This window comes from Oncorhynchus nerka, linkage group LG14 (assembly GCF_034236695.1).
Source record: "Oncorhynchus nerka isolate Pitt River linkage group LG14, Oner_Uvic_2.0, whole genome shotgun sequence".
Lineage (NCBI taxonomy): Eukaryota > Metazoa > Chordata > Actinopteri > Salmoniformes > Salmonidae > Oncorhynchus > Oncorhynchus nerka.
The window spans coordinates 43,198,498-43,220,506 of NC_088409.1; the positions used below are offsets into that span (position 1 = coordinate 43,198,498).

At 41.4% G+C, this 22,009-nt stretch overlaps 1 protein-coding gene and 1 pseudogene across 6 annotated transcripts; both read left to right on the forward strand.

Annotated features, from left to right (window-relative positions):
- The first annotated feature begins 508 nt into the window (after window positions 1–508).
- On the forward strand, window positions 509–3,202 carry LOC115142058 (lysosomal thioesterase PPT2-A-like; annotated as a pseudogene).
- A 607-nt stretch (window positions 3,203–3,809) lies between these two features.
- Window positions 3,810–22,009, forward strand: LOC115141154 (uncharacterized). 6 transcript variants are annotated; one of them, XM_029679838.2, is made up of 11 exons: window positions 3,810–3,898; window positions 4,942–5,168; window positions 5,248–6,251; window positions 6,631–6,783; window positions 8,241–8,318; window positions 12,042–12,158; window positions 12,945–13,094; window positions 13,314–13,481; window positions 20,224–20,415; window positions 20,667–20,858; window positions 20,965–22,009. In XM_029679838.2, exons 2-11 carry the CDS (start codon window positions 4,997–4,999, stop codon window positions 21,067–21,069), a joined length of 2,331 nt encoding a protein of 776 aa, XP_029535698.1. In that variant the 5' UTR covers window positions 3,810–3,898; window positions 4,942–4,996; the 3' UTR covers window positions 21,070–22,009. The 6 variants fall into 6 exon arrangements, with proteins under 6 accessions (XP_029535698.1, XP_029535702.1, XP_029535703.1 ...); XM_029679842.2 differs by having other exon boundaries at window positions 20,673–20,858; XM_029679840.2 differs by lacking the exon at window positions 3,810–3,898 and adding an exon at window positions 3,968–4,139.

Genomic DNA, 22,009 nt, shown 5'->3' on the forward strand with positions numbered 1-22,009 from the left:
CAAATGATGGCACATCTGCATCTGAATGAAGAGCCTGCATTATAAACATATTCTTCCCGCTATGTACATCGGTCATCGTTAATACCATTAGTTGATGAGGCATTTTGCATTACACTCAATGGTTAAAGACCTGTCTAATCTATATCCATTTACATTATTTCCCGTCTAATCCTTTTGTGAGTGGAATTTAGGCACAGACTGGAAAGTGTAAACATCCTTCCAAGTGCGTGTCGTGACCATTGAATTACAGTGAACTAAATTGATGGCACCAAACACTCAAAGTCAAGTGAGGCTAGCATGCGCCTGACAATGAAATAAGATGAAGGGAAAAGGGGTGTGTTCTTCCGTGAACCTCACCACACAGATGTGTAATAATGAAAGTAGGTAAACATAGTAGACTGGAACTTACATTTCTCGGGTAATGCAATTATGCTAGGGTTATGTAACCAATTATTATCTCCTGCACGCTGAAGGAATCAAACTTTATTTTTCGGTGGTTTAATTGAAAATGAGAGCATCGTTGGACATCAATGGACTTCTGCTGCTCTTATGTGGAGTTAACCTGGCCGACACGCTTGGGTACAAACCGGTCATCATTGTTCACGGCCCTAAACAATTCCTTATACTTTATACAGTCTATAAAGTGAGTGATAACATATGTTTTTTGGGCCATCAAAACTCCAATAATAAATATAAATATTACAACATGTTTCCATAAATAAAAGCACTAAAAAGGCAAAAAAGTATTAATGGAAACAGTTTCACATGAAGAGAGAATTTTATAAGATCCTGTTTTAGTGCACCTGTGATACAAATGTAACATAACACATTCCTCTAAAAACATGTGGCTATTGTCCTGTTAAACATTCTCCAGAGAGAAAAAAGTAATCCATCCATAATTTCCCCCATACCAGGAGCAAACACGTTTTCATCCTATAATATTGGCCCATCATAGCATTATACTTTAGCAATAAGGCCCGAGAGGGTGTGGTATATGGTCAATATACCATGGCTAAGGGCTGTTCTCATGAACAACGCAGTGTGGAGTGCCTGGATACAGCAATGTGGAGTGCCTGGATACAGCCCTTACCCGTGGTATATTGGCAATATACTACAAACCCCTGAGGTGCCTTATTGCTATTATAAACTGGTTACCAATGTAATTAGAGCAGTAAAAATAAATTCATAGCCGTGGTATAACGTCTGATATACCATCGCTTTCAGCCAATCAGCATTCAGGGCTCGAACCACCCAGTTTATAATGTATGTTATAATATGATAGGATAACATGTTTCAAGTACATAATTTTTTCTTGTATCTTATTTTGACAGGCCCATCCAGGTACCAATGTGTCAGTGATAGATCTGTATGATAACATGGCCAGCCCGACGCCACTGTGGGTGCAGGTGCAGGGCTTCAAAAATATGTTCTATCCAATCATGCAGGAGGCATAGCATGGCGTCCATCTTATCTGCTTCTCACAAGGTCTCTCTATCTCAGTTATTTAGCATTTTTGGAACAAGACATAGAGATATAGCTCTGTCTGCTTAATGTTGTCTCCCCCTGCTTCTCTTAGGTGGTCTGATATACCGAGGACTTATTTCTACACTTCCTGACCATAATGTCCAGTCCTTCATCTCCCTCTCATCACCACAGGCTGGCCAGTATGGAGGTCAGTGATGGTCACTTTCTTCTCATAAGTCATTTTCTATCAAGCAAGGCCTATGTATAGGTCTTTTTTTAAATGATTTCCTCCAACAAATTCTAACACATTGAAGTTTTGCTTTTTGTCATACAACAAAGTAAAACTAAAATGTATTAATGTCTCACATTTCAAATAAAAAGTTAAACTTTGCAAGCCGAATGTAAACTTCAAACACATTATATGTTCCACACACATTTAACTAGCCTTTTCGTTGTGCTTCTCCCACAGACACAGAAATTCTGACATTGTTTTTTCCTCACTATCTAAAGGCCCGTGTTTTTCACGTGTGCTACTCTTCAGTGGGACAGAAATGGTCCATCTGAAATTTCTGGAATGGTAAGACAGAATTGGGTAGTTAAAGGGGAACTTTGGTGTCGAACAAATAGAGGACCAGAACTTTTGTTTGTAGATGTGTATCTGAGCACAGTAAAGAGGCTCACAACTGTTCTTTTTTTAAATGTTTTGTCCTACCAGACCCACACCAAAGAGAATGCTTCCTGAGGAGCAGCAATTATCTGGCCCTGCTGAATGGAGAGAGACCACACAGGGAAATGACAGGTACTGTAATGCATTCCTAACTGCAGAAATCTCAATATCCAAAACTGAAAACCTAGATTTGATTAGTCATCATTGACTGATAAGGGAGAGACAAAATCTCCAGCAAAGTTCCTTACTTCTCCTTTCACACTGCCTTGTCTGCATAATGAACAGAACTACACATTTTGTAGCAACAAATTTAGTTTGGCTTAACATACTTTCCCAGAATATATATATTTGATAAAACTTCAGATTCAGTCTGGCCCTACTGACACTGTTGGCTTAAGTAGTTTTAAATTCTATAAAATGTGGAGAGACCTAGTTAGTCTCACTCTCAAAACAAATACATGTATCTCTCTCTCTAATCATCAAAGTGGAGGAAGAACTTCCTGCGTATCAACAAGCTGGTGTTGATTGGAGGACCAGATGATGGCGTGATTACACCATGGGAGTCCAGGTATCCATGGTCACCATCACCACCATTATTTTACACTAAATTAATTGCCCGTTGTATATCCTGCATTCTTACACACACATTGGTTGCATCTCTGAGACGTGGGCTCGACACTAGTGACACTCTATACCTATTGGACTAACCATTTCTGTTCTCTTCAATCAGTCAGTTTGGATTTTATGACTTTAACGAGACCATTGTTGAGATGAGGAACCAGGAAGTAAGTTAGTTTAATGGTATCATCTACCATCATTGATAATGTTCATGTCATAATGTGATGGGTAACTATGTGCTTCTTTGTCTCTCTCGTTTGAATAGTGGTACGTTAGGGATTCGTTTGGGCTGAAGACACTGCATGCTCGTGGAGACCTGGCTGTGTATGTGCTCTCAGGAGTGAAGCACAGCTAATGGCATTCTAATGAGACGGTGTTCAGAGGCTGCATAGAGGAGTGGCTGACATGAACATGCACACATACACACTGAATATAATGTTCACAGAAACAGACATAAAAGGTTATGCACATTGTCTTTGATTGACATATCATAGTTGTATGTAGTGCCTTTTTTTTATATATACAGTATTGTTTGTCTGTGATTATGAAACAGCGAAATCAAGTGTTTTTTGTACAATAATAGGAAATACACTGAATTTAACTCAATTTCACATGGTGTGTGCTTTGTTTCTCTCTTTGAATAAATCTTTGTGATTGATGATAGTGTATAATCTTTATATTTGACTGAATCTTAAAAATAATTACCAAACATTGGACTACCATGTTGGCACACAATCGCCCAAGCATGCAAATGTCATAGTTCCATAGATTTCCATAGATTACATGATCTGAGCAGAAATTAAAAACCGTAGGCTAAAACCGCAGAATGAAATGTAGAATGAAATGGAGCTCTGGCACGGTATATTACCAATGACAAGTGTGCCTATGAAAATAATCCAATCGACTGCTGATTTACGGCCATTCACTTCTCAAAACAGTGGTGTAATCATTAGTCTAAACAGAGATGTTCTATTGGACAAATTCAGGTGGGTCCCTCCCCGTTTCGTTCCGTTTACGAAACGTTTTGCAACAGAATTGGCGTAATGAATACACCCCAGGTATGACTAATGACGTCAGCAAGGTAGTGCACACTCACAGCTCCTTTCCGGTGTAGGCAACTGCAGTGCGCTCGAGTTCCTGGTTGACATTGTAAGACACTTTTAAAAAATTGTTATTGTATTTCTTTACGATGTGGTCATTGGTAAAGTCATTCAAATGTAGATGGGACCTGGTTAACTTCACCGAGGAAGCCACCGGGAATAATGTTCGCGTTCAAGACTTCCCAACTTTATCGTGTTCAGAGCGCGAAACCAGATTTAATTGATCGAGAAAGATAAACCAACCATACTTATCCAAACACTTTATGCATGCAGATGGTCTAAAAGTGGAGGTACAGAAAACAAATATGTGATTTTGACAATCTTTAAAGGAAGGATAATTAATTTGGTGTAGTCATACTGCTTAACTTGATTCAGACCGTGAACACAGCCTAGAACTTTCGTGGTTACGGACTCCGCGTTGTCGGAATGAAATGTATTTACACACCTCCGCCTCTTAAAATAGGACTGCGTAGACAGGTCATTAGTTTTGGTTATAGGTTGTGTACCGCGGGCAACAGAAAGAGACGACAGCTGCTGGTGTCAGATATTCGATATCGTATAGGAATAGGCTGCTGTTGTCTAAAGTTCATTATCATAGGTACAAGCGAGCAGTGAAACGAATGGCGGGGAGATCGTGAACGTTTGCGAGGCTTGTTTTTTTGTTGTTGCTTTGACAGTTTGCGAAATGTACTGACAACGTGGTTCAAGGTCGACGTGTAGGCGGCTGTGGGTTGCAACTGTAAACACTCACAGCTCTGTGCTAAAAGAGCCAACATGTTGAGCAAAACATCCACTATAATATTAAAGCGCACTGAGGCAAAGCAAAAATCGAGGCTCTACGCGGCAAGCTAGTGAGAGCAGATAACTGAATTAGGCTAAACAGCCTAGTATAATAATGTTTAATATATAAGTGGGCCAAAAGTGAAGCCAGCTCTTGAAAACCCTATTTGAATGTCACTGCCAGCAAGTGCAATTATACAGAATGTAATTCTAAGATTAGATATCAAACTGTTATCTACACCATGATCAAAAAGTTTAGAATACGTTTAGTTAAGGCTGCAGCGAAGAATCTTTTCTGCTTTATTCCAACAGAATATTGAAGATCATTCTGTGGACATCAGGGGATTTTCTAGCCCCTCCGTCTACTATGTCCTCCAGAGGCAAAGGTGAGGAGTGTCTGGTGTGTGGGGGTGACCTGCACGGCAACCAACGGCGATGGCTCTTTGGGCGTCAGAACAAGAAAGATGGTCAGCCTCAGACCCCATCAGACTCGCTGGGCAGGGGAAGTCTCTCCAGGTCTTCTCAAAGCAGCCCCTGGGGTGAGGTGTGTGTGTGTGCGCACTTCTCTGCGTATATGTGCGTGTGTCTGTTCTAATGTTTTATTTTCCCACTTTGCAGGTAGCACCATGTCTCTTAGCTCCACGGTCTCTCTCTCGTCCCTTTCCTCACCTTCTAAAGCAATGGACCTTCTCTCTGTGCTGACACACATACTAGGCCAGTCCGTACCACGGGGCAGTGGGCGGGGGGAGTTCTTGTGTGGCAAATGTGTTTCAGTTCTAGAGCGGGTTTTCAAGTTTGACTCTGTCATTTCCAGGGTGAGGGTCTTATCCTCTGAGAGGCTTCAGAAGTTGACCCAGGAGAGGGACAAGGTCAGGCAGTGGGTACGCAGCGCTTACCGCCAGCGATGCCCTCAGGATTTCCGGATGAGGAGCAGCACTAGTGAGGAGGATGGGGAGGGAATGGGAAACCGAGAGGGTTACATTGAAATGTTGAAGGAGAACATGGCCCTGTCAGAGTATGAGTGCTGGTCTGAGAAATGGGACGCATGTCCATACTTCAGGAGAACGGGGAAGCGATGCACGATGGGGAAAAATTGTGAGGGATGTGATTCTCTGAGGGTGTCCGACTCCGCCTATGAGTCGGTTTGTGGGGTTCCCCGCCGCCTACCCTTCCAACCCTTTTCCCCCTTGGCTCTATCGCGGGATAAGTCGCAGAGCATGCCTCTTCATTGGTCGAGAGTGCCGTCGCTAAGCTCTAGCCCAGCGTCATTGACTGGATCCGCTCTCTCCTTACGAGCGTCCTCTCGCACTGAGTCCATCCAATCGCTGGACTCGCTGGGTTGCCGTGATCCATTTGATTTTCCGGATGATTTGTCACTCCTGGTCCTCAGAGAGTTGAAAGGTATTGAAGGAAAGCCTGTCAGTTCACCTTCGGGGAGTAAGATTCCCGTTTTGGGTAAGAGGGAAGGGCGATATTCAGGAGAGGTAGGTGAGACATCCTCCCCTGAGGTAACAAGGGTGCTGAATTTTGGAGAGCGGGAGAATGGAGGAGAGGAAGTGGACGGAGAGACAAATGACGTTCTGACTGAATTGAGGGACGAGTTTATTCCACTACACAGAGAAGTGAGTTTTTTTCTTATATTCTATCAAAATCCAGCATGCCAAATAATGATAGGAAGTGATTATAAGTAGGGCTAGGATTTCTTTCTGACGACAACACTTTGGATTCCCATAGCCTATAAATGGGCCCTTTCCCTGGTCAGGAAAATATCTCTGCCCTAAATGAGGATTTTCCGACTGGTTTCCTTGCCTGTGGTCTGTGGATCACGCCGTCTATCACAGAGTGTAAATATTTACTTAGTGGTCTGTAATATGCCATCTAGTATCTAATGTCTGGAGCCAGTGCAAAAGTCCAACTGAATATTCTCTTACTTGTAAATACAGGTGTAGGACTTCAACAGAATTAAGTGACAACTTATGTCTTTTTATTATTTCATTTCAGAGCAATACAGGTCGAGTGCACCTTGCAGTCAGACAGTTGAGAGGACAGCTTGATCAAGCCATGACACGCATCAAGACCCTAGAAACTGAGCTTAAACACGGGACCAAAACCAAACCAGAAGCTAATGTCAGTGGACCAGAGGATTGGCTTAAGGTAAGCACTGAGTAGTTTATTGATTTGACATTGATTCCCCCCGAGTTTAGACATTTTCAGCTGGATTCCTAGACACAAATGAAGCCTACTCATGGACTGAAAAGCATTCTCCATGGAGATTCTCCAATGAAAGCATTTATATATTTTTTTATACCAGGACTAGGCTGTGTCTGGGAAACCGGTCCATAGTATTTATAGTAACTCAATTGAGAAAGAAAACAGTATAAATTGGTGAGCGGAATTGAAGGGTCATGATAATTTGGTTGCGCGCACACACACACAAGTACAACTGAGGTTGACACTCCTTGTCATGGTAATTGGCTGCTGACATTTTATACAAGATAAACAGGTATGTGCCTCGTCAGCTGGTGCACAGCAATATAATGGCCTGAACATAGTGTCCCTTCCTCTTCATGTACTTGCGTGCGCATACACGTCTACAGAATCACTTGGATAGCTATGTCTTTAAGCCACGTTTGTGTTGACTAAGCACAAATAAAGCATTATGCATGGAATGATGGGTGTGTTAGAGTTTGGTTTGGTTTCTGGACTGGGGGGGGTGGTGTCTCCTTAATGCAGGTGCACTCATATAACCACGCACACACACACATCTCCCTGGAATCTTCCCCAACTAGTGGAGTTTGCCCTGCAGCTCAGGATGGCTTTTCATAAAGAGATCATTAACATGCTGCTGAGTGGCATCTCTTGTCCTTACCTCCTTACAGTAGACTCAAGTTATCCAACCATGCATCTACCTATGGTTCTAGCATGTCTAGGCCTCACCCCCAGCTGTTAAGGCATCTTACCTAAACTGATTCTCATTTCATGAGATTCGCATCTGAGATTCCGATCTAGCTTGAGTTCCAGTTTTTGGGATATATTAGCAAGTTCAGTCTGGGAATGGGAGCTGTAAATCCACGAAGAGCTTTGACGATTAAGAGCACCACAGAAAGCTCTACACAAGGAAATATTTGAATTTGCCTGGAATCTGGCATTAGCTCCACCCAATCCTAGAAAAATTCAAATAAGTCAATCATTGAGATTATTTGTGTGCTCTGTGTGAGGTTTCACAGTATATCAAGCTTTTGTGGTGGGGAACTTTCACACTTGGCACTTGCGGGGCAAATTTATAGGCTTATAATATATGTTCTAAATGTATTACAATAATGCAAACTGATTGGCTGCATTCTATGAAAGCATCAACTGTATTATAGTGTCATATATCACCCACAAGACACTGGCTTCAAAATGGACAGGTCTGCTGCTCTAGCCTGGTCCCAAATATGTTTGTGCGGTCTTGGCAATGCCTGTGGTCATTGTCATCAGTTTGAAAGAAAACACACACTGATCTAGTACCAGGCTAGTCTGCTCTTCTATCGATGCAACAATGCCAACCCCGTGTTGACTTAACATCCTTCATCTAAGTCCTGTGTATGTTGTGATTATGGCTTTTTCAGTTTCCGCAAAAGGACGGGGGAAACTTGCTACTGCAGAGTTTGGGGCATTCGTTGCTCAGCAGAGACAGAGTTATCCGGGTGAGTGATTCATACTGATTCTATGAGGGTAGACAATGCAGTCATGCCTAAAACACAGGGATCCACTTCACTCACAAATGAGACGGTGGCTGAGCTAGTGGAATGTTACCATCACAACATGGACACCCCAAGCTCTTAAACTCCCAGACCTAACTTAAGATGTAGTGGTTTTAGCAGATGGGAATCCATTTTCATCACAAATCCCAAACAAAATGTCTAACTCTATTAAAGTTTGTATGGGTGAGCAAACTTCCTCAGCTTAACATATACTTACTGTTAGACAAATGGATAAATCAAATCGGTTTAATATAGAGTACCAGTCAAAAGTTTGAACACCTACTCATTCCAGGGTTTTTAGTTAGTTTGACTATTTTCTACATTGTTGAATAGTAGTGAAGACATCAAAACTATGAAGTAACACATATGGAATCATGTAGTAACCAAAAAAGTGTAGCCATCCTTTGCCTTGATGACAGCTTCATGGTGTCAGTACACTTCAGTACACTCTTGGAATCCTCTCAACCAGCTTCATAGTGTAGTCACCTGGAATGCATTTAAATTAATAGGTGTGCCTTGTTAAATTTCAAGAACTTTACGTTTCTTCAAGTGCAGTCACAAAACCCATCAAGCGTTATGATGAAACTGGCTCTCATGAGGACAGCCACAGGAAAGGAAGACCCAGAGTTACCTCTGCTGCAGAGGATAAGTATATTAGAATTACCACCCTCAGAAATAGGAAATTAGCTGCACCTGAGATTGCAGCCCAAATAAATGCTTCAGAGTTCGAGTAAGACACATCTCAACATCAACTGTTCAGAGGAGACTGTGTAAATCAGGCCTTCATGGTTGAATTGCTGCAAAGAAACCAATACTAATGGACATTAATAATACGAAGACTTGCCTGGGCCAAGAAACACGGGCAAATGATATTTGACTTGTGCAAATCTGTCCTTTGGACTGATGAGTCCATATTTGAGATTTTTGGTTCCAACCGCTGTGTCTTTGTGAGATGCAATTGTCATACTTGAGTAAAAGTATAGATGCCTTAATAGAAAGTTACTCAAGTGAATGTTACCCAGTAAAATTGTACTTGAGTTAAAGCCTAAAAGTATTTGGTTTTAAATATACAGTTTAAGTCTAATTTTACATACACCTCAGCCAAATACATTTAAACTCTGTTTTTCACAATTCCTGACATTTAATCCTAGAAAAAATCCTTGTTTTAAGCAATTTTGCAACAATTTTGGAGGTATGCTTTGGGTCATTGTCCATTTGGAAGACCCATTTGCGAACAAGTGTTAACTTTCTGACTGATGTTTTGAGATGTTGCTTCAATATATCCACATTAATTTCCTCATGATGCAATCTATTTTGTGAAGTGCACCAGTCCCTCCTGCAGCAAAGCACCCCCACAACATGATGCTGCACCCCCGTGCTTCACGGTTGGGATGGTATTCTACAGCTTGCAAGCCTCCCCCTTTTTCCTCCAAACAGAACGATGGTCATTATGGCAAAACAGTTATATTTTTGTTTCATCAGACCAGAGAACCAGAGGATTCTCCAAAAAGTACGATCTTTGTCCCCATGTGCAGTTGCAAACCGCTTTTGTTATGCCGGTTTTGGAGCAGTGGCTTCTTCCTTGCTGAGCGGCCTTTCAGGTTATATCGATATAGGACTCGTTTTACTATGGATATAGATACTGTTTCCTCCAGCATCTCCACAATGTCATTTGCTGCTGTTCTGGGATTGATTTGCACTTTTCGCACCAAAGTACGTTCATCTCTAGGAGACTGAACGTGTCTCCTCCCTGAGCGGTATGACGGCTGCGTGGTTCCATGGTGTTTATACTTGCTTACTATTGTTTGTACAGATGAAAGTGGTACCTTCAGGCATTTGGAAATTGCTCCCAAGGATGAATGACTTGTGGAGGTGTACCATTTTTTTCTGAGGTCTTGGCTGATTTTTGATTTTCCCATGATGTCAAGCAAAGAGGCACTGAGTTTGAAGGTAGGCCTTGAAATACATCCACAGGTACACCTCCAATTGACTCAAATGATGTCAATTAGCCTATCAGAAGCTTCTAAAGCAATGACATAATTTTCTGGAATTTTCCAAGCTGTGTATGTAAACTTCTGACCCACTGGAATTGGGATACAGTGAAATAATCTCTCTGTAAACAATTGTTGGAAAAATGACTTGTCATGCGTGAAGTAGATGTCCTAACCGACTTGCCAAAACTATAGTTTGTTAGCGAGAAATGTGTGGAGTTGTTGAAAAACGAGTTTTAATGACTCCAACATAAGTGTATTTAAACTTCTGACTTCAACTGTACTTAAGTCTCAAAGTATGTTATTGCTAAAATATACTTAAGTATCAAAAGTATAAATCATTTAAAATTCCTTATAGTAAGCAAATTTACACATAGCCAGGGGCACACTCCCAACACTCAGACTTTTACAAAAGATGCATTTGTGTTTAGTGAGTCCACTTGACCATAGGCAGTAAGGACGGCCACATTTTATCTTGATAAGTGCATGAATTCACAATTTGAAATTGAAATTTAACGAGCACTTTGGGTTGTCAGGGAAAATATATGGCGTAAAAAGTAACATTTTCTTTAGGAATGTAGTGAAGTAAAATTGTCAAGAATATAAATAAAGTACAGATATCCCAATTTCAAGTAGTACTTGAAATAATTGTTTACTTAAGTTCTTTACACCACTGTGTGTGGTTCCCACCGTGAAGCATGGAGGTGGTGTGGGGGTGCTTGCTGGTGACACTGTCTGTGATTTATTTAGAATTCAAGGCACTCTTAACCAGCATGGCTACCACAGAATTCTGCAGCAATACTCCATCCCATCTGGTTTGCGCTTAGTGGGACAAACATTTGTTTTTCAAAACACCTCCAGGCTGTGTAAGAGGTATTTGACCAAGAAGGAGAGTGATGGAGTGCTGCATCCACAATCACCTGACTTCAACCCAATTCAGGTGGTTAGGGATGAGTTGGCCCACAGAGTGAAGGAAAAGCAACCAACAAGTTCTTAGCATATGTACTAAACTTCAAGACCTTTGGAAAATAATTCCAGGTGGCTAACTCATGAAGCTGGTTGAGTGTAAAGTTGTCATCAAGGCAAAGGGTGGCTACTTTGAAGAACCTCAAATATAAAATATTTTGATTTAACACTTTTTTGGTTACTACATGATTCCATATGTTATTTCATAGTTTTGATGTCTTCACTATTACTCTACAATGTAGAACATGGTCAAAATAAACAAAAACCCTTGAATGAGTAGGTGTGTCCAAACGTTTTGACCGGTTCTATGTGTATTTTTGTCATATATATTGGTCGTGTACACAGTTTAGCAGATGTTATAGCGGGTGCAATGAAATGCTTATATTACTAGCTCCTAACAATGCAGTAAAATGTCAAGCAGGTACTAAAATAATCCATAAAAAATAAAATAATAACAATAATCAAGAAATCCAATTATCAACCCAAATTGTCCCAACCGTGAGTGGTTGGGGCAAACCCTGTTTTCTTAACTATCATTGTCGCAATATTTATCATTGAGACATTTGTTTAAATGCAGTTTTTGTATTCTGTCATTTAAATGTCTTTTTTTTTCTTACCACATCAAGTCCTTTTCTGATGCCATCTCTGGGACAAGCCATGTGTTATTCCATGATCCGATATTAATTTCCTGTCTTCCTGTCTGTCTCAGGAGTGCATGTGTCTGATCGGGAAGATGTGCGTTGAGGTGGGGACAGGGACAGACGTGGCTGACAGACTAACACAGGCACTCACTGACAATCTGAAACAAACTCTCTCCGACAATAAGGTGAGGGTTAAGATTGATCCCATTTGATTATGATTTGAATAAGCTATTGGTTTACAATAAAATCACCAAATAAACTTGTGTAGACTGTCAAAGCATGGACAATAAAATGTGTGAATATTTCCTTTTTAAATTACATTACTTAAGTGATAATGCCAGAGAAGCCGGTGTTTGGAGGATATATTGGCATGGGTGTTGTTGGGCCCGACACTACGTTTGTTCTGTATCTAGACGCGACCCAGTCCTTCGTTCTAAATGTTCCATTACCATACTGGCTGGCAACGTTCTTATCCCTTGCTTGCTAGCTAGCCAACTACGGCTAACTTAGTCACGTTAAAAAGTGCAGCCAGAATAACAGCAAAGTATTTGCATTTGTTTCCGCTGTTTTCTAGTGACATTTATTTTGATACATCCAAAACAATGAGCTAATGAGGTGCGATTTCTCTTAGCATAGAAAATGTGCACACTTGTCAGGAGCTAGCCAACAACACAGCAAAATGTTAGTCTAAAAGAAATCTGAGGATGTCTAGATACTTTTAATAGTGGAAATCAAGTTCATAAATTGCTTGACTGGGCTGATGACAGTGGATTGCGCAGTCAGATGGAACAGACTAAATAGGCATTTTAACATCATAGATTTTAGCCGGTGGCAACTTGTGGAATAGACACTGGCTGGAATGCGGTTTTATCCAATCAGCATTCGGGATTAGACCCACCTGTTGTATGGGATATAGAACATTTCTGTACAAGGTTATTTTGCTGATGTCTTGTGTTCTACCACTTCATTAGCTAGCCCTGGAGGCTCTGCTCTCTGAGGTGAGTGAGAGGGAGAAGAGGATGGAGAGCGAGCTGGAGGCACTGAAGAAGGCCGGGAGAGACCGGGAGAAAGACCTCTCCACACTCAACGCTGTGCTCCAATGTAACCAGGACATCATCAATGTGAGTCTAATGTTGAAAGCCCACACGTGTGATTGCTGTGCTACCAGTGTACGGCAGCTGCTGTAGAACACACACACCCCCACGCTCTTTCACTTGGATGTATTAACTCAAATTCATTAACAAAATTAACATATTGTGCTGGAAAGACTATAGTCATTCAGTCAAAGGTGTTACTAGTCATTTCTCCCATAAGGGCCCTGTTTTTCTTCTAACCACCAGGAACTGAGAGTGGAGCTGGTTGAGAAGGATCGAGTGCAGCGAGAGGTGCAGAAGGAGAGGGAAGTGTGGAGACAGCGGGACCAGGCCCTCACAGCAGTCCTACAGGAGAAAGAGTCACTTCTTCTCTGCCTGAAGGAGGCACTAAAGAGCTCTCAGAAAGACATGCAGGTGAGGGGGATCACCTCAACCTACAGTGTCTCTATAGGTTGAATTAAATTAGGTGTGCTGTGGGACTCCTACTCTGAGACGCTTTGTGAATACAGACCCAGATGTCTTGAAAGATGGTGTTTTGATTGATTTGATTATCTGTTCGTTTGACCATTCCTGATCTAAATAGAATTGATTCCAGATTTATCTCTTTTTAGTGTGCCCACAATTATTTGTGTCAGGTTCAGTAACCAGTGCTGCATGCACTGACCTCTGTTATTCAAGTTAAAGGTGCTACATGTCCTTTCTCACCCATGTGGAAGCAAGGTGAATTACGACAACTCTTTTTATTTGATTTTTTAAAACAACTCTTTCCACTTCCACACATCCCATTTCCCTGCAATACGGTAGAGAGGTTAGTGCTATCCGACATCCAAGGATCCCGGGTAGCATGGACCATGATGGAGGCTATTTTGCGTTCAGTTTCGTCGACCAACTTCAAGCAGTCGGAGATATTTCACTGCGATTTAGATGGTACAATCATTCCCTACACTATTCAGTGCATGTTTTCTCACATAAACTGAAATAGTTTTAAGGGTGTAGATTTTATGCAACTAGGAAATGACAGGGCGACTTCTAGGTTGGCTGCTTGTCACAGTTTGCCGTTGTTCCTTGTGTTTGAGTTAGGAGATGACCACGCCTTTTATTGATACCGACGTTAGAGATAAAAATCCATCACACGATAAATGTTTTTGGGGAGTAGGTACTAGAGCTGGGCAATATGGACAAAGTCACATCATTGAGATGAATAACTATTTTGCTTGATAACAATAAATAGATTACAATGCTATGTTCCCTCTAAGCTGTGCTTGTGTGCAGCCACACAGAGACACAAGAGATAGAACTTCACTGAGTTCTCCCCTTTAGTTTGCACTATATAGATCAACGCTTTTTTCTGTAATCGAATCAACATTACAGTGCCTTGCGAAAGTATTCGGCCCCCTTGAACTTTGCAACCTTTTGCCACATTTCAGGCTTCAAACATAAAGATATAAAACTGTATTTTTTTGTGAAGAATCAACAACAAGTGGGACACAATCATGAAGTGGAACGACATTTATTGGATATTTCAAACTTTTTTAACAAATCAAAAAACTGAAAAATTGGGCGTGCAAAATTATTCAGCCCCCTTAAGTTAATACTTTCTTCTATGTTTGAAGCCTGAAATGTGGCAAAAGGTCGCAAAGTTCAAGGGGGCCGAATACTTTCGCAAGGCACTGTATATCAGCCCCTTTTCAATGCAACAAATGAAAACAAATCGGACTTTGCAAAATTGAGTCTGATTTTGTTGTAGACAGAGTGCAACAGAGTAGAATTCTATTGGAGGGTGTAGCCCATCAGTGGTCTTGAGCTTTTCAGTTCAGATCAGACTGCAGAGCCCTGCATCTGCACATTTGTTGATATTCTTTGCTAGTTAGCAAGTTATTAGCCCAGTTATAGATAAGTATAGGTCAGCAATTGAGAGTTAGTGCTTCCTACAAGAACACATAACAAGTAGGCTACATTTTCAAGCTGTCTTGGTAAAAAAAGCTTATATCTAAAGGGGTGTTGTTTTTTGAGACGGGCTTGAATATGCAAATAAGCCAATAGAGGGGTAGCCTACATGGTCTAATTCTCTGCGTGGTAATAATAATACATTTTATTTTCTAAAGTGGTTTCTTCTATCATACAACACAATAAAATGCAATTTACAGTCATTTATTTGGCCCATGTTACAGACCCGGTAAAAAAAATCATGAATTAATGTCAAGCCCTTCATAATGTTTTAGAAGTCTTATGCAATGTAGGCCTGCATTGAACACCACATATAGGCTACTGTAGGCTATATCATTGAAATCATAAGCTATTTCCATGTGAAAATGTTATGGGATTCATACTGTTTTGTTGGTAGGCCAACATTATGCTGAAATAGCCACAATAGCCTATTGGGTACTGTCTAACACTGTAAGGGTACAGCCTACAGTGTTCACTGTAGACGCGTGCCAGAAGTTGCACGAAGTTCAAGTTACCGTGCCCCAAAAAATTAGAGGGAATGTTGCTACAACAATAAAAGTTTTAATGGACAGTTACTTTGCATTAGTGTGTGACTCTTGACACATTTTTACAGTGCCATGTAAGTCAACTGAGTAGAATGGTAGACTAATATTTCAAAAGTAAGCTATTTATCTAATATCCAGGGAATGCATGATTGATAAATTGATGTGAAATCCGTAAAAATAGGATCCAGAATTATCAGATTTATTTTTGGCTCTTTGTGCATCTACAGTACCAGTCAAAAGTTTGGACACACTTACTCATTCCAGGATTTTTTTTTACTATTTTCTACATTGCAGAATAATAGTGAAGACATCAACACTATGAAATAACACATATGGAATCATGTAGTACCCAAAGAAGTGTTAAACAAATCACAATATATTGTATATTCTGCAAGGTAGCCACCCTTTTCCTTGACTGCTTTGCACACTCTTGGTATTCTCTCAACCAGCTTTACCTGGAATGCTTTTCCAACAGTCTTGAAGGAGTTCCCACTGCTTTTCCTTCACTCTGCGGTCCAACTCATCCCTAACCATCTCAATTGGGTTGAGGTCCGGTGATTGTGGAGGCCAGGTCATCTGATGCAACACTCCATCACTCTCCTTCTTGGTCAAATAGCCCTTTCACAGCCCAAAGGTGTGTTTGGTCATTGTCCTGTTGAAAAACAAATGATAGTTCCACTAAGCGTGAACCAGATGTGATGGCGTATCACTGCAGAATGCTGTGGTAGCCATACTGGTAAAATGTTCCTTGAATTCCAAATAAATCACTGTCAGTGTCACCAGCAAAGCACCCCCACACCATTACACCACCATGCTTCATGGTGGGAACCACACACATGTGGAGATCATCCGTTCACCTTCTCTGCATCTCACAAAGACACGGTGGTTGGAACCAAAAAATCTCCCATTTGGGCTCATCAGACCAAAGGACATATTTCCACCAGTCTAATGTCCATTGCTCGTTTCTTGGACCAAGCAAGTTATTGGTGTCCTTTAGTAGTGGTTTCTTTGCAGCAATTCGACCATGAAGGCCTGATTTCAAGTAGTCTCCTCTGAACATTTGATGTTGAGATGTCTGTTACTTGAACTCTGTGAAGCATTCATTTAGGCTGCATTTATGAGGCTGGTAACTCTAATGAACGTATCCTCTGCAGCAGAGGTAACTCTGGGTCTTCATAAGAGCCAGTTTCATCATACCACTTGATGGTTTTTGCGGATGTACTTGAATAAACTTTAAAAGTTCTTGAAATGTTCCGCAATGACTGATCTTCATGTCTTAAAGTAATGATGGACTGTAGTTTCTCTTTGCTTATTTGAGTTGTTCTTGCCATAATATCAACTTGGTCTTTTGCCAAATAGGGGTGGTATACAGAAGATAGCCCTATGTTGTCACAACACACCTGATTGGCTCAAATGCATTAAGAAGGAAAGAAATCCCACAAATGATATTTTAACAGGGCACACCTCAATTGAAAGGCATTCCAGGTGACTACCTCATGGAGTTGTTTGAGAGAATGCCAAGCGTGTGCAAACCTGTCATCAAGGCAAAGGGTGGTTACTTTGAAGAATCTTGATTTGTTTCACTTTTTTGGTTACTACATGATTATTCAACAATGTAGAAATAGTAAAAATAAAGAAAAACCATTGTAGGTATGTCAACTTTTGACTGGTAATGTATATCTATATCTCACGGTCAACTGCTTTTATTTTCAGCAAACTTAACATGTGTAAATATTTGTGTAAACATAAGATTCAACAACTGAGACATAAACTGAACAAGTTCCACAGACATGTGACTGACAGAATTGGAATAATGTGTCCCTGAACAAAGGGGGGGTAGGGGGTCAAAATCAAAAGTAACAGTCTGTATCTGGGGTGGCCACCAGCTGCATTAAGCACTGCAGTGCATCTCCTCCTCATGGACTGCACCATATTTGCCAGTTCTTGCTGTGAGATGTTACCCCACTCTTCCACCAAGGCACCTGCGAGTTCCCAGACATTTCTGGGTGGAATGGCCCTAGCCCTCACCCTCCGATCCAACAGGTCCCAGACCTGCTCAATGGGATTGAGATCCATGCTCTTCGCTGGCCATGGCAGAGCACTGACATTCCTGTCTTGCAGGAAATTACTCACAAAACGAGCAGTATGGCTGGTGGCATTGTCATGCTGGAGGGTCATGTCAGGATGAGCCTGCAGGAAGGGTACCACATGAGGGAGGAGGATGTCTTCCTTGCAACGCACAGCATTGAGATTGCCTGCAATGACAACAAGCTCCGTCTGATGCTGTGACACACCACTCCAGACCGTGATGGACCCTCCACCATCAAATCGATCCCGCTCCAGAGTACAGGCCTTGTTGTAACACTCATTCCTTCGACGATAAACGCAAATCCGAACATCACCCCCTGGTGAGACAACCGCGACTCGTCAGTGAAGAACACTTTTTGCCAGTCCTGTCTGGTTTGTGCCCATACGCAAAGTTGTTGATGTCTGGTGAGGACCTGCCTTACAACAGGCCTACAAGCCCTCAGTCCAGCCCCTCAGACAGTCTGAGCACTGATGGATGGATTGTGCGTTCCTGGTGTAACTCGGGCAGTTATTGTTGCCATCCTGTACCTGTCCCGCAGGTGTGATGTTTGGATGTACCGATCCTGTGCAGGTGTTGTTACACGTGGTCTGCCACTGCGAGGACGATCAGCTGTCCGTCCTGTCTCCCTGTAGTGCTGTCTTGGGCTTCTCACAGTACGGACATTGCAATTTATTGCCCTGGCCATATCTGCAGTTCTCATGCCTCCCTTGCAGCATGCCTAAGGCACGTTCACGCAGATGAGCAGGGACCCTGGGCATCTTTCTTTTGGTGTTTTTCAGAGTCAGTAGAAAGGCCCTCTGGTGTCCTTTCATAACTGTGACCTTAATTGTCTACCGTCTGTAAGCTGTTAGTGTCTTAACGACCGTTCCACAGGTGCATGTTCATTAATTGTTTATGGTTCTTTGAACAAGCATGGGAAACAGTGTTTAAACCGTTTACAATGAAGATCTGTGAAGTTATTTGGATTTTTACAAATTATTAAGACCGGGTCCTGAAAAAGGGACGTTTATTTTTTTGCCGAGTTAAATATTTTTTGCCAGCATATTGGCCTATAGGCTATATTATTTACTACCTGGTGAAGTCGGAACTCAAAACACTTAGCTAGACTGCTAACTCTAAATATGATATTGTTGCTATATAGCCATGTGGGCTAATTGATGGGCCTCTGCTATTTTAATTATACTCAACAAAAATATAAATGCAGCAATTTCAAAGATGAATAAATTCATTAGGCTTAATCTATGGATTTCACTTGACTGGGAATACAGATGCCTTTAAAAAAAAGTTAGGGGCGTGGATCAGAAAGTCAGTATCTAGTGTGACCACCATTTACCTCATGCAGAGTGACACATCTCCTATGCATAGAGCTGATCATGCTGTTTATTGTGGCCTATGGAATGTTGTCCCACTCTTCAATGGCTGTGCGAAGTTGCTGGATATTGGCGGGAACTGGAACACGCTGTTGTACATGTTAATCCAGAACATCCCAAATATGCTCAATGGGTGACATGTCTGGTGAGTACACAGGCCATTGAAGAACTGAGACATTTGCTGCTTCCAGGAATTGTGTACAGATCCTTGTGACCTGAGCCCGGGCGGTATCATGTTGAAATATGTGGTGATGGCGGCAGATAAATGGCACGACAATGGCTCTCGGGATCTCATCACGATATCTCTGTGCATTCAATTTGCTATCAATAAAATGCAGTTGTGTTTATTGTCCATAGCTTATTCCTGCCCATACCATAACCCCACCGCCACCATGGGGCACTGTGTTCACAATGTTGACATTAGCAAACCGCTCGCCAACACGTTGCCAAACAGGTGGTGTGCGGTTGTGAGGCCAGTTGGACGTACTGCAAAATTCCCTAAAACGACAGAGGCAGCTTATGGAAATTAATATTAAATTCTCTGGCAACAGTTCTGGTGCAGTCAGCATGCCAATTGCACACTCCCTCAACTTGAGACATCCGTGGCATCGTGTTGTGACAACTGCACATTTTAGTGTGGCCTTAAATTGTCTCCAATTAAAGGCCACATATTTGTTCATTGTACAACAAGACCTCAGTTTTACCAATTTTGACATCCGATTCTGACGTTTATCCACATTTCTCCAAATGTCAAAGTTGCTCCAAATGTGAAATTTCTGTATTGTTTCATTTGTCCTTGCACAATGTGGGGAGAGGGAGTGAGCAGCTCACTCACACAGCAGCAGACTGCGAAACAGGGACAGGCAGATACTTTTAAAGTGGGAATCAACATAATATATAGGCTATTACTGTTAACCAAATAATAGTTTTAGAACAATCTACAGGAATGTTGTATAGCAAAATCATAGAGAATTAGCGACGTATGCTTTTTGTTGTCAAATAGGTCTGCATTTTAGAATGCGATTTTTGTATTGGCCCAAAATATTTTTGGGGTGAAAAAATATTGTGAAACACTATCATTCCACTACTACTGCAGCTATTATATGGACTTATTTTGAAATTACAATGCAAAAATTCTACATGTAGCTCTTTTGACTGGCTTCAGGGAGACTTTCCTCCTCATAACTTGTTTTCTTTCCCCCCAGGCACTGTCGGACTCTGTGATTAGCCAAGGGGTGTCAGGAGGCGGGGCTGAGGGGGCTCTGGCCTCTCAGCTGAAGGAGAAGGAGAGCCTAGTGATAGCCTGGTTACAGGACAGAGAGGAGCACAGCGCCGCCATGTGCCGGGAGTTCTCCAAGCTCACCACCGCCCTGCAGGACTATCAGGGTATAGTGCAGGTGAGTACAAACGAGGATGGGAGAGTGGATGCTTTCACCAATCCCTGTCTTTCATATCAGTGAAGGGGAATCCATGTAAGACTAGTAAGAGGCTCCCTCTATATACTGAGATGTGCTGTGTCTTCCATTGTCTTTTACACAATTCAGGTCATCTTCAGTGAGGTATCTAAAATACCAAGCCTATAATATAGTTTGGTCATTAGAACTCATACCTTTCCTCTCTTCCCATTATTTCCCCCTGCCTTCTCAAGGAGCAGCAGCAGAATCATAGTCAGACGGTGTCTTCGCTGTCAAAGCAACTCAACGACACACTCAACGACCTGAGGGAGAGCGGGAAGGAGAACAAGGAGGCACAGCGAGCCTGGCGGAGCGAAATGGATGACAAAGAGAGGGAGGAGAGGAAATTGAGGGAGAGCCTGGAGAAGAGAGACAAACTCATTGAGGTATGTCCGTACATGAGCGAGGTATGCACATACATGACTTTAGAACAGCACTAAAGGTCGGACCAAATTAACTGACTATTTTGATTTGTAAACTTGTTTTATTTAGCAAGTTCTCCTGGATTCCGAAGAACGGGATCATCTACTCAAAGAACTTCAACAGAACCTGCTGAACAAACTTGAACCCATGATTGCTGTCAAACACACATTATGAAAGAGACAAACAAGATAGTGAAAGAAAAAAAAACATAGAACCATGAAGGTACAATGCACATTTTATATAGATGAGTTGCATGAACCAACATTTTCTCCACAGGTAGTTAAAAAAGGTTGTGTTTTGCACATTTGCACTAGTTGCATCTTGCCTTGGCAGGCAAGCCTTGGTTTTTCTGTTAAAACAATTTATGGCCTTTACAAAACTCTTGACTGGATATTTGTCAATAGTGATGTTATTACTCTGTTTTGGCATCATTCATATTTATATATTCATATTGATGAAGTATGCTAGTAGTTAATGTCTGACATGGACCAAAGTATATTTTGAAATATTTTGCTTAAATGGTAGTACTCTGTCCATGAAATGTATCAATACAGACAGTTCAAATAATTTGATTTCCCGAGAGTTCTATTTATGCTTATTCAAAATACACTTTGGTCCATGTCAGACATTGATTAACTAGTAGAATGGGACATGGGGAAATGTATGATGAGATTTGTTAATGTGTCCTTCAGGGCATAGTGTAGTGCAGCCTTCTTGATACGTGCTATCAGAAGGGGGATTATTATTGTGTTGAATCTGGACAATTTGATGTTGCAGTTTCCCAAGAGCTTTCTTTATTGGTGTCATACTGTAAGTCCTGTGATTTTATTTTTTTTCCCCCTGTGTCTTTTTGTCGGAATGGGCTATTTCTGTTCACACTGCCAATTTCTTTACAAATTAGCTACATCATTCTGCTTGGTATTGTGATTGTCATAAAGGGGTTTAAATTTTTTACCCCAAAATATTTTGGTACTTTTTGGCAGGTTCAATTTTACTACAGAATGGTTTGATACATTTATTTTGGGAAAAGGTTTAATTTTATGTCTGCCATGTTTTAATTTTTTTTAAGTCTTTGTGAGATTGAGAAATACAACTCTCTACATGATCGAAATGA

Coding starts and splice junctions, on each gene's coding strand:
- LOC115141154 (XM_029679838.2), top strand. CDS start 4,997: ATGTCCTCCAGAGGCAAAGGTGAGGAGTGTCTGGTGTGTGGGGGTGAC. Junction 12,159..12,944: donor AAACTCTCTCCGACAATAAG/GTGAGGGTTAAG, acceptor CCACTTCATTAG/CTAGCCCTGGAGGCTCTGCT. Junction 20,416..20,666: donor ACTATCAGGGTATAGTGCAG/GTGAGTACAAAC, acceptor TGCCTTCTCAAG/GAGCAGCAGCAGAATCATAG.